We start from the raw sequence: 17,436 nt of genomic DNA, 5'->3' as shown, positions 1-17,436 counted from the left end.
AACCGCATTTTGTTTTATTTTTTAAGATACATGTGTATAAAGTTGGTTAAACCCCTTTTTACCTATATTGTATTACACTTCGTTGTGGAATTTTGGCGCAGATTTTACAACATGAATTCTGCAACAAATGCATAAGGTGTGAACCTGGCCTTAGTGGTTACAGGCCCTGGGTGCATGGTTCCCCCCTCGGGATGCCATTTGCTTTTTTGTCTGTAGTACAGATGTATGATATTCCTCCCTGATGAAAAACCTAGCTTTTGTGGTATTATGGACTATCGCATACATATTTACCCTAGAACATGCTATTTCATCCTCTGCTATTCAACAACACATTCTGCTGAATTTTCTCAATAAAAGCATACTAAAGACAAGGTATATAGTGCGGCCATTACCTGAGGACATGGAGTACACAACTGTCCCATTATTAGCAGCATCAGGATCCTTTGCGTAAACTGCAGTCACGAACATGTGTCCCGGCTGGCCATCTGGGACCTTAGCATAAAGATAGAAATGAATAATGGAGGCTAAAAATAGAGAGGTATATAGAAAGCGTGCGCTCTGGACCGTGAAAACAATGGCGTTTGGATCATATCTAAATATGATTTCTAGTAGGTTTGTATATATCCATGGTTTTCATTCTATTCAGACCCAATGACATTATGACAATCAGTGTCCATGTGACTTATTAGGGCAGATGAACATTATTGCAGGCGACCCTCCCTCTATAAACCTGTGAACAGCAATGTGAGTGGGTCCCACTCCCGGAAATTCAGCAGATTCATGTATTGCCAAGTGTATATGAACTTACAATGGCTGCTGAAGTCCCTCTCACTTAGAAGAGCCTGTGATAGGGGTATGTTTTTAGACACATTGAGTACCCATATTGTTTTGCTGTAAGAAGGTGCTTTAGGAATACGCTGGAGATGTTTTTCCTGAAGCAACTTTTCTAACATCATCTTTCCATCTGGCATTTTTTTTATTCCATGCATAAGATAGTGGGAGCATCTAAGTGCAAGCCACCAGAAGGATGGACCACTCACTTTTTTCTTAGCCAATTCACGGATTTTGAAGCGTAAAGCCGTCGTAAGAGGTTACATATAGACAGCATTGACACTGCTACGCACAAGTTCACTCTTTTTTGGCATTTTTTAGAGTCTTTTTCAGGCAGGTTTCAGGCGGAACCTGAAAAAGACATCTTGTGCACATACCCTTAGAAAAGTTACTATGACATTTTCATTGTGGCAAATTTCTGACATCTCATAACAAAATGATGAATACTAGTTATTTGTAATCAAAGCATAATTATTACTATTAGTGAATAGATATATGTTTTATTCAAGGGATGTCCCAAAGAAACCTAGTTTTCCACCACTGTTTTGAGACAAAGATTACACAAATGTTATGTTACCTATCACTGTGGTCCAGTAGGTGGCGATATATCACTAACTGATAATACAACCAGCACAGTTTGATGGCACAAATGACACCATCAAGACGACTCCTACTTCATTATACCAGTTTATTTACAGGTATGAGGCCCCTTTCATGCGTCCTTGTCTCAAATGTCAATGTTTATACACGGACAGTTTGCCTGTGTAAACCACAGATATGTCCATTTTTTACCAGCTGCACTGATGAGAAGGGCCAATACAAGTCTATGGGTCCGTGTAAAAAACGTACAGCATACAGATGGCATCCATGTGTCAACCATGTGCTGTACATGTTTTTCACGATCCCACAGACTTGTGTTGGCCATTTTCATTTGTGCACGGACACATGATTCGTTAAAAGACATGGACATACATATACCACAATAGACTACAACGCGAACGTGTTGTATCCATGAAAAATACTGATAGAACACGAAGGTGCAACATAGATGTCTGAATAAGGCTGTACATACACCACTTATAATGTTGGGTTTTCGAGTGGGGTAAAAACAAACACTTTATGGGTTCTTTTATTACTTTAAAGGGTTTTTCCTGCTCTCGGGACAATTTTTTTTTAACTTAAATGCAAGAAATGGCAGCTACAAATCATTTTTTAAAATTGGTTTCACTAAAAAATTAGCATTGTTTGCAGGGCTGTGGAGTCGGTAAGCCAAACCTCCGACTCCTCAATTTCCATGACTCCGACTCCCTCATACATGGCTCATGTTTAAGTGATAAATTTACTGTAGCACAGATTCATCTTAGCTAATAGTCTAGACCCGTAGATCAGGAATAGGACAGACATTTATAGGACATTTCATAACTTTCCCAAATTCTTATGAACAAAATATTCCCCACAAACTGCATTGAACTACCTTATTTATTATATATTTTAGAAGTCGGAGGTTGTCCATTTTATACCGACTCTGACTCCACAGCCATGATTGTTTGGCTTTTAGAGACTTTTTGTTTTCAAAATCATTGATTGAAATGTGACAACTGGAAAATCTAATTTCTATATAACACAATTCCTACACTTTGGTTTTAGGACCATTTCTTGCAAGTAGATAATATAACCACTAGATGGCAGATTTAGGCACTAAATAAAAGTTTTGCACAGACTAACCTTTACATGCAGCTGCTTTCCTGATGACAACTGTGGAAAGAAAGGCTTGTTGTCGTTAAGGTCAGTGACTGTGATGTAAACTGCAGCTGTGGCATTGCAGCGTGGCGCGCCGTGGTCAGTCACCAACACAGTGAGGTGATGATATGCTTTATGTTCACGATCTAAGGCTTCAGAATTTATCACTTCACCTGTGCAAAGTAAAAGTGAAGACAATCAGGAATTTCAATGTATAAAATTGTCTGCAGTCTGTTATGTTATCATCTAGAAAACTGAAGGTCTGATTCATCATTGCATTTATGTAATTTTTTGTTTATTTTTTTTGTCTGTTTTTTATTTGCGCATTATTCTTCTTTCAATTTGCGCCTTTTTTAATGTCTATTTTATTTGTTTCTTTTATGTTCGCTAATATGGGTGGTGTTAGGGGTTTCCAGATGTTTTCGTCTGATTCATCAATTGTAACTTTTTGGAGCAAACATACTCCAGTCCCTCCCCCCCACCAGAGTGATTTTATGTATGCCTGAAATTTTAACATAAATGTTGTGTCATTTTAGAAGACAATGTGATGCTTTGCACTAAAAAGTCATAAGAAAGTAAGATGAAAAATAAATAGCATTTTGGATGTTGCATCAGATTCATCAACCAGGTGCGTCATTTTGAAGATCTTGGCTCAAAAAAGTTAACGAATATCACAAGACAAAAAAAAAAGACTTTAAAAAATGCAAATGATGAATTGGGCCTCAATTTAAATTCAGCAGTCAAAAAATGCAGACCAGAAAAATAGTACATATTCAAAAATAAATCCAAATATAAAAATAAATATGCACCCCTAAATCGAGAGCTCTATCTAGACCCTAACATAAATAATGATGCTTAACCAGACCCGAGAAGAAACATCAAAATAAATCTAGACCCCCATGCAAAACCTGAGAATAAATAGACTCCAGAAAACAGCCCACACTAAATATTGACCCCTGGATAAATACATACTCAGACTTCAGCCTTCTAAATAAATACAGACCCTAAAAGAAATATAGATGCCAGGCTCCGAAATAAATACAGGCTCAAAAATACATAACTAGACCTGACCCCAGAAATACACAACATCCCTCCCAAACCCCCCAGACTTTACCCTGCGATAAATACAGACTTCAAAATACAGTCATACCTCAGAATAATATACAGGCAAGTATATGAGCACAGCACGCCCGCCCTCCCCTTGCTGCTAGGCCCCTTGATCAGGATATGGATGATCATGTGATCAGTATCTGTGCCGGCCCTTGCACACATTTGTGCTACTATATGGTGACCATTGCGCATCACAGTTTTATTGCATTCCTTTCCAGGGTTTGCAGCCAAAAATAAACAATGTAGCTGCAATGTGAATGAAAACCATATTATAACTTTTATTCATTATTAGTGTTGAGCGAGCATGCTCGACACTGCTCGGTACTCGCCCGAGCATCTCACTACTCGGGATGTTCGGCGAGCACCGAGCATTTCCGGGTTACTCGTGCGGGAGCTCGGGTCTCCGCCCTGCATGTTTGGCGCTCTTTACAGAGCCAATGAACATGCAGGGATTGCCAGACAGTCACTGTAATGCCGCAGCCATGTTGTTTGTGGGCATTACAGTGATTGGCTGGTCGCACAGTGTCACCTCGAGTATTTAAAACCGGGCGCCGCCATCTTGGACACAGTCGCTCCAGATCAGCCAGTGTAGGGTCAGTGCTGATGAGCTAGGCAGAGATTTATACTCTGAAATAGTTAGTGTAGGGTGTCTAAAGCCTGCCAAATCAAACAAACAGTCCTTCTCAGGACTAATATCCATCCCAGATATCAGGCAGGCAGGCAGGCTGTATAGGAGACGCAGTGGTTATACCAGCAAACTCTGCATTACAGTTCTGTGTGCTCCTGCTGGTCAAATTGCTAGACTTATTCCCCGGCCTCAGGGGCCAGGAAAAATCCTTTTTTTTTTCATCTAAATCCTGTATTTTTTTTTTCCTCAGTCAGACTGTACAAATACACGTCTTATTAACCTTTTGGTATACCCCCCCCCCCAAAAAAAAAAAAAAATTGAGTGTGTCTGTGACTGTTCAGACACCAATATATCTGTTTAAAAGAGTCTGGTGTAGGCCAGATAACTAGAACTGTGGTTTTGCAGTTCCACGGTTCAAATCTCAGTATTATCCTGCTTTTGGCATTTTTTCCATAAAAAAACAGTAACAGTGTCTCCCTGACTGTTCAGACACAAATATATCTGTTTAAAAGAGTCTGGTGTAGGCCAGATAACTAGAACTGTGGTTTTGCAGTTCCACGGTTCAAACTCTGTATTATCCTGCTTTTGGCATTTTTTCCGTAAAAAAAAACAGTAATAGTGTCTCCCTGACTGTTCAGACACAAATATATCTGTTTAAAAGATTCTGGTGTAGGCCACATAACTATAACTGTGGTTTTGCAGTTCCACGGTTCAAATCTCTGTATTATCCACCTTTTTGCCTTTTTTACATAAAAAATAAAAAAATTGAGTGTCTCGCTCAGTGTTCAGACACAAATATATCTGTTTAAAAGATTCTGGTGTAGGCCAGAGAAATAGAACTGTGGTTTTCCTCTTACACGGTTCTAATCTCCTTTATATTACCCTTTTTTCATTGATAGTGCGAGTGCAAGCTATTTTACTTAATTTACAATGGGCAAGGCGCGTGGCAAGGGACGTGGAACTGGACGTTCTGGTGATGGTGCGTGTAGAGGACGGGGCCATGGCCAAGGTGAAAATGTGCCACAACCAACAGCCACATCTTCTCGCTCCCACTTCTTGACCAAATTACTAGAGAAGCACACTACAACACCAGTATTGCGAACTGATCAGTGTGAACAGGTTATTAATTGGATAGCAGATAATACTTCCAGTTACCTGGGCACCACCACCTCCGGTCTGTCTTCCACACGGTCAAGTTTTAGTAGCCATGAGTCTCGACCGCATACTCCTCCTCACCCTGATGCTCCTTCCTCCCACCATGCCGAGTGTCATCAGACAGCAACTGATCCCACACTTGGACACTCTGAAGAGCTGTTCACTGGTCCATTTCCATATTTGTGCCCCTCGCCTGCTCCGCTTGAAGTGGTGGAAGATGAGATCCCATGTAGCAATGCCAAAATATTTGAACAGCCACGGCCAAAGGAAGTCGACACTGGCAATTAGTCACAAGAGGTGGACGATGACGAGACACAATTGCCACGAATTGAGGAGGAGGATCGTGGAGCGCAAGTGGAAGAGGAGGAGGTGGTGGATGATCTAGTAACTGACCCAATGTGGCAGGAGGACGCGCAGAGCGAGGTCAGCAGCACATTGGGGGAGGGAGGCAGAGTACCCCAACAGGCAGGAAGAAGCAGTGTGGTGGCCGCACACAGAAGGCGGGCAACAGTTCCCCGTAACATCAACACGAGGGATGTTGCCAGTACAACCGGTAGGTCTTCCAGAGTCTGGAATTTTTTTAAAGACTCTGCTGATAACCCCAAAAAGGCCATTTGTACCACCTGCCATGCCAGCATCAGCAAGGGTGACAAAACTACCATCCTGACCACCACCAGCATGATCAGGCACATGTCAGCAAAGCACCCGACTTTGTGGGGCGAACCCCAGGGTCCACGACCAGTGTCAGCGGGTGTCACCACTGCTTCTTCCCCTGTTGTGCATGCAAGGCAATCCCCTGTCCATACTGCATGCAAAGACGCCCCCTCCTCTCAGTCTTCACTTGTTATGGCAGTTTCTCAAGAAACAGCATCAACATCCACGTCCACATCCCACCGCAGCGTTCAATTGTCCATATCCCAGAGCTTTGAACGAAAGCGCAAATTCACAGCCAACGTCCCACAGGCCACAGTCCTAAATTCGCACATTTCATGACTGCTTGCGTTGGAAATGCTGCCTTTTAGGCTGGTGGAGACGGAATCCTTCCGCAACCTTATGGCGGTGGCCGTCCCTCGATACTCGGTCCCCAGCAGACACTATTTTGCCCGGTGTGCCATCCCCGCACTACACAAGCACGTATCCCAAAACATCGGCCGTGCCCTCAACAATGCAGTTACTGGGAGAGTCCACCTGACAACGGACACGTGGACAAGTGCTTGTGGCCAGGGACGGTACATCTCCCTGACGGCACACTAGGTAAACATAGTGGAAGCCGGGACCCAGTCGGACCTTGGGACGGAACACATCCTCCCCACATCGAGGATTGCAGGCCCTATGTCAATCAGGGTTGCCCCCACAGTGTACAGCTCCTGCGCATCATCATCCTCCTCCTCCTCATGTTCAGCCTCCATCTCAGATATCACCACATCAGTTACAAGCTGGAAGCACTGCAGTACTGCCTCAGCCAAGCGGCAACAGGCTGTGCTGAAACTCATAAGCTTAGGTAAGAAACCTCACACTGCTTGTGAGTTGTGGACAGCTGTGAAAGAGCAGGCAGATCTGTGGCTGAGACCGCTGAACCTACATCCAGGCATGGTCGTGTGTGACAATGGCTGTAACTTGGTGGCGGCTCTGAGGTGAGGCGAGATCACACACGTACCATGCCTGGCTCATGTGCTTAACCTCGTGGTTCAGCGGTTTCTTAAATTGTACCCCGAGTTGCCAGATCTGCTCGTCAAAGTACGCCGCCTGTCAGCTCATTTTCGGAAGTCGGCTATAGCTTCCACTACCCTTGTTGTGTTGCAGCAGCGTTTGCAGCTTCCGGCACACAGACTGATGTGTGATGTCTCCACACGTTGGAACTCTACCCTCCACATGTTGCAAAGGGTTTCTGAGCAGAAGAGAGCAGTTGTGGAGTACCAGCTGCAACAAGGCAGTCGATATTCAGGTCAGACTCCACACATAAGACCTCAGGAGTGGACCTGGATGTCTGACATCTGTACCATCCTGACAAACTTTGAGGAGTCCACCAAGATGGTGAGTGGCGATGACGCCATCATTAGCGTCAGCATCCCATTTGTCTGTCTTTTGCAGCACTCTCTGCAGAGAATTAAAGAGGAGGAATTGCAGCCAGAGTATGATGAGATGGATCAAGAAGCCGTAATGGGGGATTACACACAGCCCAGCCTCACCTCATCCCAACGTGCATTGGGGGACAATGAGGAAGAGGAGGAGGAAGAACAGGAGCTGGTATCATGCGCTGTAGACGGTAGTACCTGTACAACTGTCATACCGTAGGTTCAGCGTGGGTGGCTTGAGGACAGGGGGGAGGAGGAGGAGGAGAGCATGGTCAGTCGTCATCTTGGTGAGGACACGGAAGTCTTGCCCATTACCAGTCTGGTACGCATGGCTGACTTTGTTACGCTGCCTTAACCGTGACCCTCGCATTGTCAAAATGTTGTGTGACAGTCATTACTGGTTGGTGACACTTTTAGACCCCCGCTACAAGGAGAACTTTCACTCTCTTATTCCTGAGGTGGAGAGGACTACAAAAATGTGGCAGCACCAGAAGGCCCTTGCTGCAGAACTGTTAAAAAAATTCCCATCTGAACACACTAGCTGCAGAGGTCACAGTTCGTTGACCAACCAAGGCATACAGGCGAGAGAGACGCAACTTCAATCCAGCAGAGGCAGGGGAACACTGTCAACATTCTGGGACAGTTTTCTGAGACCCGCCCAGCTTACAGGCCCTGAGGCGCGGGGTACTCTCCCAAGGAGTGGAAAGTTTCAAAAGATGGTGAGGGAGTACCTTGCCGACCGTACCAGCGTCCTCCGTGATTCCTCTGTGCCTTTTAATTATTGGGTATCCAAGCTGGACACTTGGAATGAACTCGCTCTGTACGCCTTGGAGGTCCTGGCCTGCCCTGCCGCTAGAGTGTTATAGGAGCGTGTTTTTAGTGCCGCTGGGGGAATTATAATTGATAAGCGCACTCGCCTGTCAACTGACAATGCTGACAAGCTGACCCTTATCAAACAAGGACTGGATTGGGCCAGACTTCTCATCACCACCAAATGACAGCAGAGTAACAAAGTCAAATCCACTGTGTTATTTCGGGAGGTGTATTCCCATGCACCGCTTCACACCCACACATGGGTATACGCTTCCTCATTTCGGCTGTTTTTTGCTCTTCTCCTTATCCTCAGCCTCCACCACCACTATACCACCAGGGTGACCGTGGTCCGTGTTGCCAGCATTGCAAGTTCCTCCGTCCTAATTTTTGACAGCTTTTGCTTGGAATGCATAGGCAAAGACTATGGGAGACCCACTCCCCAATAATGGGAATAATGTTTTTAATATGCTGTACTGCATGGCTCTTGTAAGGGGCATTAAAACCGTCTTGTTAAGCTACTGTGACCTCCACCACTCTTCCAAGGGGCATTAAATCTGTCTTGTTAAGCTACTGTGACCTCCACCACTCTTCCAAGGGGCATTAAAACTGTCTTGTTAAGCTACTGTGACCTCCACGTCTCTTCCAAGGGGCATTAAAACTGTCTTGTTAAGCTACTGTGACCTCCACCACTCTTCCAAGGGGCATTAAAACCATCTTGTTAAGCTACTGTGACCTCAACGTCTCTTCCAAGGGGCATTAAAACCGTCTTGTTAAGCTACTGTGACCTCCACCACTCTTCAAAGGGGCATTAAAACCATCTTGTTAAGCTACTGTGACCTCCACCACTCTTCCAAGGGGCATTAAAAGCGTCTTGTTAAACCACTCTGAACTCCACAGCTCTTCCAAGGGGCCTTGAAATGTTGTTTTTAATTAACTCTAACCTCCACGACTCTTCCAACGGGAATTGCATTTCCTCCTAATTTTAGTCAGCTTTTGCTTTTCAATGCATAGGCGAACACTAAAGGTGACCCACTCCCCAATAATGGGTAGAAGGTTTTTAGTACGCTGTAATCCACGTCTGTTTCAAGGGGCATTGCAGTTCCTCATAATTTTTGGAAAGCCTTCTGTTCACTGCTTAGGCCAACAGTGCACAGGAGACTCAGTTGCTATAAATGGAAAAAACGGTTTAGTTAAGGCCCTCTGACCTCCATGTCACTTCAAAGAGGCATTGGAGTGCCTCAAAATTTTTGGTAGGCATTGAACTCACTGTATGCCCTATAACTGTGTAGCCGAACCGCTCCTTTTGGTACAGAAACATATCCTACAAGACATGTGTGGTTGACAGGCCTGATATTGATGTGAATGGTCCCTGTTCCTCCTGCTCTTTCTCCTTTGCCACCACTTCATCCATCATTCATCACCTGAAGCTTTGTTTTAACGGGAGTTATAGAACTGGGATAGTAGCAGGAAAACATCCAGCAATCCTTGGAGGAGGTAGGATATGCGCCAAAACACTGACCACCTCAGGCCTAGCTGCTACTACATACATGCGCTTGCATTCCAAGGAACAGAAAGCTAAGGAGATGGATGGCCTCATGATCATGAATAATTTGCTCATTGTGTAGGAGGCCGACCACTGCTGCTGTATACCTTCTGAACTTTGTGTTGAAGCCTGATTGACCCAGGACCCGCAATCCTCTATGTCTGGAGGACGTGTTGCATCCCAGTGTCCAACTGTGTCCCGGCTTCCACAATATTAACCCAGTGTGAAGGTGTCAGTCACATGGACCATCCCTGGCCACATTCACTTGTCCACGTGTTTGTGGTTAGGCTGTCCTTCAAATAGGGGCGGCTGGGGACCGTTTATGGACACCCGGCCATCCCCAGGCGGCTGGGGACCGTGTGTGGGCACCCGGCCGCGGGACGGCTGGGGACCAAGCATGGACACCCGGCCGCTGGGCGGCTGGGGACTGAGTATGGATACCAGGCCGCCGACGCAGCCATGACTTGGTGGCCAGATTCCGCCTCCACATGCCTACAAGGCCCAATTTCAAGTGCAAGCAAGCAGTATGGTATTGCAGCCTGGGGGTGGGTGGATGGCAGGCTGCATACTTGCGCTTGCATTGCAAGGAATGGGTGAGGTACAATTGAACACTGTTCTGGGACAAGGACTTGCACGGGGATAGCTGCAAGTCTGCATCTTCTGATACGGCAAGGATTACTTCTGATGGGCACACTTTTAGGCAGTGACCTGGGTGTCTGAGATGCTTCAATGGGTCTTCCCCAAGCTGTTCCCATGTCTTTTCAACACTTTATGCAAGTGTCACACAGCACATGGCCAGATAAGGTTGTAAAATGTTAATTCCCGGTGAATGCATTTGTCACGGTTGAAAGCAATACAAAGTGCAAAAACGCATAAAAAAATGCTACTTGTGAACATAGCCCAAGGTGTGGAGGAGTATTTTTGTTTTTGGTTATTTTTTACCTTATACAGAAGTCTTTACCATACTTACACATATTTAACATATTTCACAGGAAAGCAGTTTCAGTTTTGTTTTTGAATGTTTTAATCTGAGCCCGTAAAAGTGGCTTAATACCTCTGACCACGTTGTTGACAGCAGTGACCTGGGGGTCAGAAATGCTTCCTGGGGCGATCCCCATGCAGTCTCCATTTCATTTGAGCACAGTCACTATCGTTTTGGGCATTTTTTAGGCTTTCTACAGACTGCCGGGGGTGCTGCGGCAAAAATGCTTGGGTCTCCCATAGACTAACATTGGGCTCGTTGCTCGGGTCGAGCACCCGAGTATCACGGTGAGCTCGACCAGAGCTTCGAGCACCCGAGCATTTTAGTGCTCGCTCATCACTATTCATTATTCAAATAATGTCCCCAAAACATGGTGCAATGTTGGGCGCTAGGCAGTTGCATACCCCACCCGCCCTTCTTACTGATTCTGCTTTGCCTTATATATTTAGCACTGATCTGCAGCACACATGAAGTCCCAGAGCTGCATTTATAATTCTGTTGGTTGCTAAACTGATATAAGGCTAACATCTTAGAGTTTTTTTTTTTTAATCTTATCACATACTATTGTACAATACCTGGACTAAAGATAACATTTCTCCTGGTGGACAGTGACATGCCTGAAATGCCAGGCTACCGAGACTTATAGGCTACTCAATGCACCTCTGAGAAATTAAATCAGATCTCATGTTTTGCACTGAGGAGAGGCAATACCCCTAAAAATGTGTCTCCAAAATGAGATTCTGGATTTGCTTTTATCTTAAGTCATATGGCAAAGTTTGTTGAAGGGACAATATCGACTTTTAGGATTGCTACTTCCAATAGTCTTCTTACATATGTCAAGCATGTTACTCTCCACAAGGAGAAGCATTACCCCTAACATTCTAGTCAGAGGCCTCTCATACAGCCAAATCAGATCTCCTGCTTTGCACTGATGAGAGGCAACACCCTGAAACACGTTTGCAAATTGAGATTCTGGTTTTGCTTTTATCCTAAGTTATGTGGCTAGAATCATTAAAGGGTCGATAGTGACTTGTAGGATTTTTACTTCTAATAGGTGGCGCAAAAGTTCTAGTCTTCTTTTCTGAAGAGGCAAATTGCATAAGGAATGAAGATGACACTTTCTAGAAAGCACATCATGCTATGCCACAGTGAATAGGGTGTGATCTCTACTACTCCTGGGACTATTGGAATATTTTCTTGAGTGGATATCCAGGAGAACACATACGAAAGGAAAATAAACACTTTGACCTTGATAAGGGCCTTAACGATAAATATAGGTGTTTCTTACCACAAATTATACTTTTACTTATCCTTTCTGTCCTGACAAGAACAACAACTAGAATTAGTTTGCAAAACTTCCAAATGTTTCTCATGACTTGTAAAAACACAAGGACACGTTTCCATAAAGTAATACAATAGCGTATGAATACATGGGTAATAAAGTAGAACTTGCACAACCTGATGAAGAATTGGAACATGTTCTTCTCTACCATTGTGCATAAATATATGAAGAATTAGCTCTTTGTGTGGCATTACCTGTCTTCGAGTTGATATGGAAATAATTTTCCTCAGAAAGCAGAAAGTATGAGAGCTGTCCATTCCTCCCAGAGTCCATGTCCAGTGCCCTGATTGTCCCGATCACACCATAAGGGGTGGGACTTTCAGGAACAGTGAAGAAATAGATGTCCTGATTGAAAATTGGAAAGTTGTCATTTTCATCCAAAACCTTCACAATTACAGAAGTGGTTGAAGTCTGATCCTCAACCTGGTCCATACTTCTCGCCACCACAATCAGATTGTATGTATTAGTCTTCTCATAATCCAGAGACAGACGTAAGAAAATCCATCCTGTGTTACGATCTATTCCAAACGTAACAGAATCCGCAGGGAGTAAGGAGTAAATGATTCTAGGCTGCTGACTTTGTGTCCCACCATGGTAGGCTTTTACCTGAATGATTCGAGAGTTTATAGTGAAATCTTCATGGATTTCAACCTGATTCACCAAATTTCCGAAAGTCAAAGCATGACCAAGATTGTTCTTTATGACACTGATAGTTAATGTTAAGAGGGAACTTAAGGGAGGATGTCCATTATCTTCTGCCATGATTAGGAGAATATGCTCACAGATCATTGTTAAAGTTGTGTTGAGATATACAATTCCGAGGTTTGACTCTATGGTAAACATGTCTTGCTTTTCATTAACAATGCTGTAAGTGATGAATCCATTATAGCCATCATCGATGTCTTCTGCTTGTGCAATGTACAGTGCACTACCAGGAGAAGTTGTCTGGAGTAGGTTTATTCTTTCGTTCATCCTTGAAAACGTGGGTGGGTTGTCATTAACGTCTGTGATGGTAATGTTGACCTGTGTGCTGCTGAAGACAGCAGCGCTCCCTAGCTGTGACTGTACGGTAAGAACAACGAAGGGATGAGATTCATGATCCAATTGCTTGCATGTCGTAATGATACCAAATTGGGAATTTATGGAGAACATCTGATGTGGATCACCGGACAATATTCTGTATGATACGGGATCAATGGAATCTGAACAAGACAACAGAAAGCAGAAGAATAATGTTATTTAAATGGAGCAATACATTGTAAAAGTCACCTGTCACCCAACATGTGAGCAAACAGGTAAGACAAAAAGTACTCACAGTAATGGATGTGAACCTACAGAGCTATATACTGATATGATATTGTTTTATGTGTATCAATATATGTAGTTCATATCAATAATAAGGGATTTTTTTCCTGTTTAAACAATTAGCATAATTATCTATTAACGTGAAGCTCCACCCACAATGTCTAACTATCATTTAAAGGGAACCTGTCGGGAACGTTTTGACTATTGAAAGTAGTGGCATGACTATATAGGTCCTAGGGTAGTATAACAATAAAATAATACCTCTTTTGTAGTAATCTGACCTGAGTTGAGAAATCAAACTTTGAAGTCACATGTAAATTTCTATTAGGGGCGATACGCTTTCCAGCTAATTTGTATGCGACTTCAAAACTTGATTTCTCAGCTCCAACACATCAAATTACTGCAAAATAGTATTGTTTTTATTTTATTTTTCTACATCCATACTATTAGATTCAATAGTAAACTTATCCTGACACTCAGGCAGACGGCCGTTTTTTTGGCCTAACAGAAAGCACACATATTTGCGCTCAGCAGACAGCACAATGATCCAATAATGACCAATATGCCTGTGTATACTAATGACTTTTCACACGGATCGATGGTCTGTATGAAAAATATTACAGCTTGCACTTGATTTATGGACCAGACTAGTGCAGGTCAATAACAGGCAGCTTCTGCGCTCATCTGCTATGGTGTTGCACATGGAGCCAGCCAATTTACAGACGTGAGTTGCCCACTAGTGTTGAGCAAGTATGTTCTATTAACCCTTTCGCCGAGTACGCTCGAGCCGAGCTCCGAGTATTTATAGCTGCTCGGTGATAAGGTTAAATCGCTCCCATGTGCATGATTTGAGACTGTTTGACAGTTTTATTACATGGGAGGAATGTCTATTTCTTACACATTCCTCACATGTAATAAAGCTGTCAAACAGTTGCAAATCATGCACACGGGAGCGATTCAACCATATCACCGAGCAGCTGTAAATACTCGGAGCTCGGCCCGAGCACACTCGGAGAGAACATACTCGCTCAGCCCTATAATGCCCATGTTTCAGAACAAACGTCTGAACCTGCCATTAGGTTGGAAAACATGTCCATGAAGATCAACCTTTCTCACACCTAAATGCATATGTTTTTGCATGCAGCAGTTGAAACAGAGCTATACCTATGTATACCATCCAAGTATATGCAGAAAAGGACTTTACATAAAGTTTTGCCACACATTTGGCTAGCAGTAGTCTATAGGCACATTAGATATGCACATTTGTTTGCAGATTTGACGACAAAGAAAAATCCATTAGTTATTGTATGAATTACAAAAAAAAAAAACAACCTGGATACCATAAGCTGCCAATGTTATATGAGAACAGCCTTTTCCGATTATAGTAAAAGTAATCCTGTGACAGATGGAGAATTATACATGCTGCAGAACTGTTTAGCTAACGCTGCAGTAAATGTACTATACAAGCAATTATAAGTTTACTTAGATGCACAATCTGCAAACGACAAATCAAAGTGAAATTATCCTTAAAAAAAACTCTTCTTTATGTTCCTGAATACTCAGATTCAGGGTGGAGGCAGGGAAGCAGCAAAAGGCTATTTGGCCCTGGTGCAAAAACTCATTTTCAGCCACCCACAGTACAGGGTCTCAAAGCCTCTCTATACCTTGCAGTGGTATTGCTTGTACTTTATAGTGACCCACTGTTACAGCATTATCACCCTAGTCAGTGCTAGTATGGGGCATAATGTTCCCTAAACTAGCAAAAACATTAGGGATCTGGGGGATGTAATAATAATAATAATAATAATAATAATTTTTATATAGAGTCAACAATTTCCACAGCACTTTAAATTTAAGCAGGGACATGTACAGACAATAAAAAACATTACAAAGTAACACATTGTTCAACAGTTACAGGAGGAGTGAGGGCCCTGCTCACAAGCTTACAATCTATACGGAAATAGGGGGGGACACAATAAATAAAAATTGCTTGTGATGTATGGTCCAGCTATCATTATAATAAGTAGGGCTTGCCGAACATCAGCCAGTATCTAAGTGCAGTTACCAAGTGCTATTGGGTGCATGGAGGATGTGAAGACAGATGAATAGAAGCTTCGGACCAGATTGTGAGGAAATTTTAGAAATAGAGAACAGGGAAGAGTTCGATTGGTTAAGTGAGGTGATAGGCTCGTCTAAAGATATGTGATTTTAAGACTGGTATGATGAATTTTGGGGCCTACAGTAGTGGCCAAAAGTTTGACATAAGTTTCTTTTTTTACAAAGCTTACAAATTAAATTTTTATAGTGCCAATTTGCATTATCTCTACATTGCTATGAAGAGTGATCATGAGATTTAAAAAAAAATGCAAAGCCATTCCTTGCCATGAATATTAACTTAATCACAAAAAAACATTTCTATTGAATTTCAGCGATGCCAAAAAATGACCTGCTTACATCTTTTCAGGGGAGAAAGTGTTATCGAGAACAAGGTAGCTGAAATCATTCTGTTATGCTTATTGAATTATAAGGAGACTGATACTGAAATCATTGTCTTCGTCTGTTAACCCTGGTTTTCTCCAAGGAAATACATGCAGTCATCACTACATTGCATCACAATGGCTTTACAGGCAAGGACATTTCTGCTTGTAATATTGCTCTAAATTAACCCTTTGTCAGATCATCAAAACCTTCAAAGAGTGAGGTTCACTTGCTGTAAAGAAGGCTTTAGAGTGCCCATGAGCAGAAACTTCCCATGTCTCAATCCTATTGAGAACCTGTGGTCAATCCTCAAAAATTTGGTGGACAAGCAAAAACACAAAAATTGTGATTAACTCTGAGCACTGATTAGACAAGAATGGGTTATCATTTTTCAGGATTTGGCCCAAAAGCTGATATCCAGCATACAATGGTAAATTTAGAAGTCTTGAAAAAAAGGGTCAACACTGTAAATATTAAATAAACAAATATTTCAATAAAAGTAAAAATGCTCATAATTGTACTTCAGTAACTATAGAAAGATTTGACCAAAGGATCTAGAAGCACTGAAGCAGCAAACTTTATAAAAAACAAAATTTGTGTCTGTCTCAAAACTTTTGGCCATGACTGCAGACTAAAGTCAGAATTAATTTTGTTGCTTGGCTTGGTATTTGAATACTTTTTGGGGACTTTACTAGGATCTGTATTAATTAAAGTAACTGGTTTGTGGTCTTTAAAAAAAAATTAAAAAACTCTTAGATTGGTGTAAAATATAAAAACACATAATTTTCATCTTATACAGTCCTGCTCATCGTTATTGGCACCCATGAAGTTCAAGTACATAATGTGGAATATCTCCTGGAAAAATGAATCAAGTGAAACAATTTTTTGGATAGAGAACTCGTGTTAAATACAAAAGAGCAAATGATAAACAATAATTTAAAACAAAAAAACAATGGAAGGGAAAAATAGAAAAACCTAAAGCTTGCTGTGACACTGATATTGGCACCCTTTACATTAATTTAGTATGGAAACACATTTGACTCGCCTGTGGTAAATCAAAAAAGATATTCACCTGTGATTGCCGTGCCCATTTGACACAAATTAGCCCAATGAATGATGACTTAAGGCTAGGTTCACCCCAGGCGTTTTTTCAGCAATTTTTTTCTGCAGCAAAATCTGATCTCTTGGCAGTAAAGGAGCTGCATCAAAAACGCAAGTTTTGGTGCATTTTTCAGGATCCCAAAGTTCAGCTTTGCTTCCACCACAAAAGCATGAACACAGATCACCAATACAAGACATATGTGATACCATATTAACCAGAATTACAAATGTAACAGTGGGGGAGGTGAATTGTTCAGGAATAGTGTCTATAAGACATTGGCAGTACATTGGCAGTACATTGAGTTTGTAGGGCACTATTTATTTTCACACTAT

General features: G+C 42.5%; 1 protein-coding gene across 1 annotated transcript in view; it reads right to left on the bottom strand.

The window, feature by feature from the left end:
- Positions 1-17,436, bottom strand: part of DCHS2 (dachsous cadherin-related 2) — a 464,316-nt gene that overhangs the window by 102,683 nt on the left and 344,197 nt on the right. The window contains exons 5-7 of the mRNA XM_073645211.1: positions 12,414-13,421; positions 2,557-2,744; positions 393-492 (exon numbers count right to left, since the gene is read on the bottom strand). Coding sequence (XP_073501312.1) covers positions 393-492; positions 2,557-2,744; positions 12,414-13,421 — 1,296 coding nt within the window. The remainder of the gene's footprint in view (positions 1-392; positions 493-2,556; positions 2,745-12,413; positions 13,422-17,436) is intronic.

This window comes from Phyllobates terribilis, unplaced genomic scaffold, assembly GCF_046119375.1.
Source record: "Phyllobates terribilis strain yellow unplaced genomic scaffold, ASM4611937v1 Scaffold_1__5_contigs__length_1240528914, whole genome shotgun sequence".
NCBI lineage: Eukaryota > Metazoa > Chordata > Amphibia > Anura > Dendrobatidae > Phyllobates > Phyllobates terribilis.
Note: the sequence above shows the minus strand (reverse complement) of the source record. Positions and strands in the feature narration are given on the sequence as shown.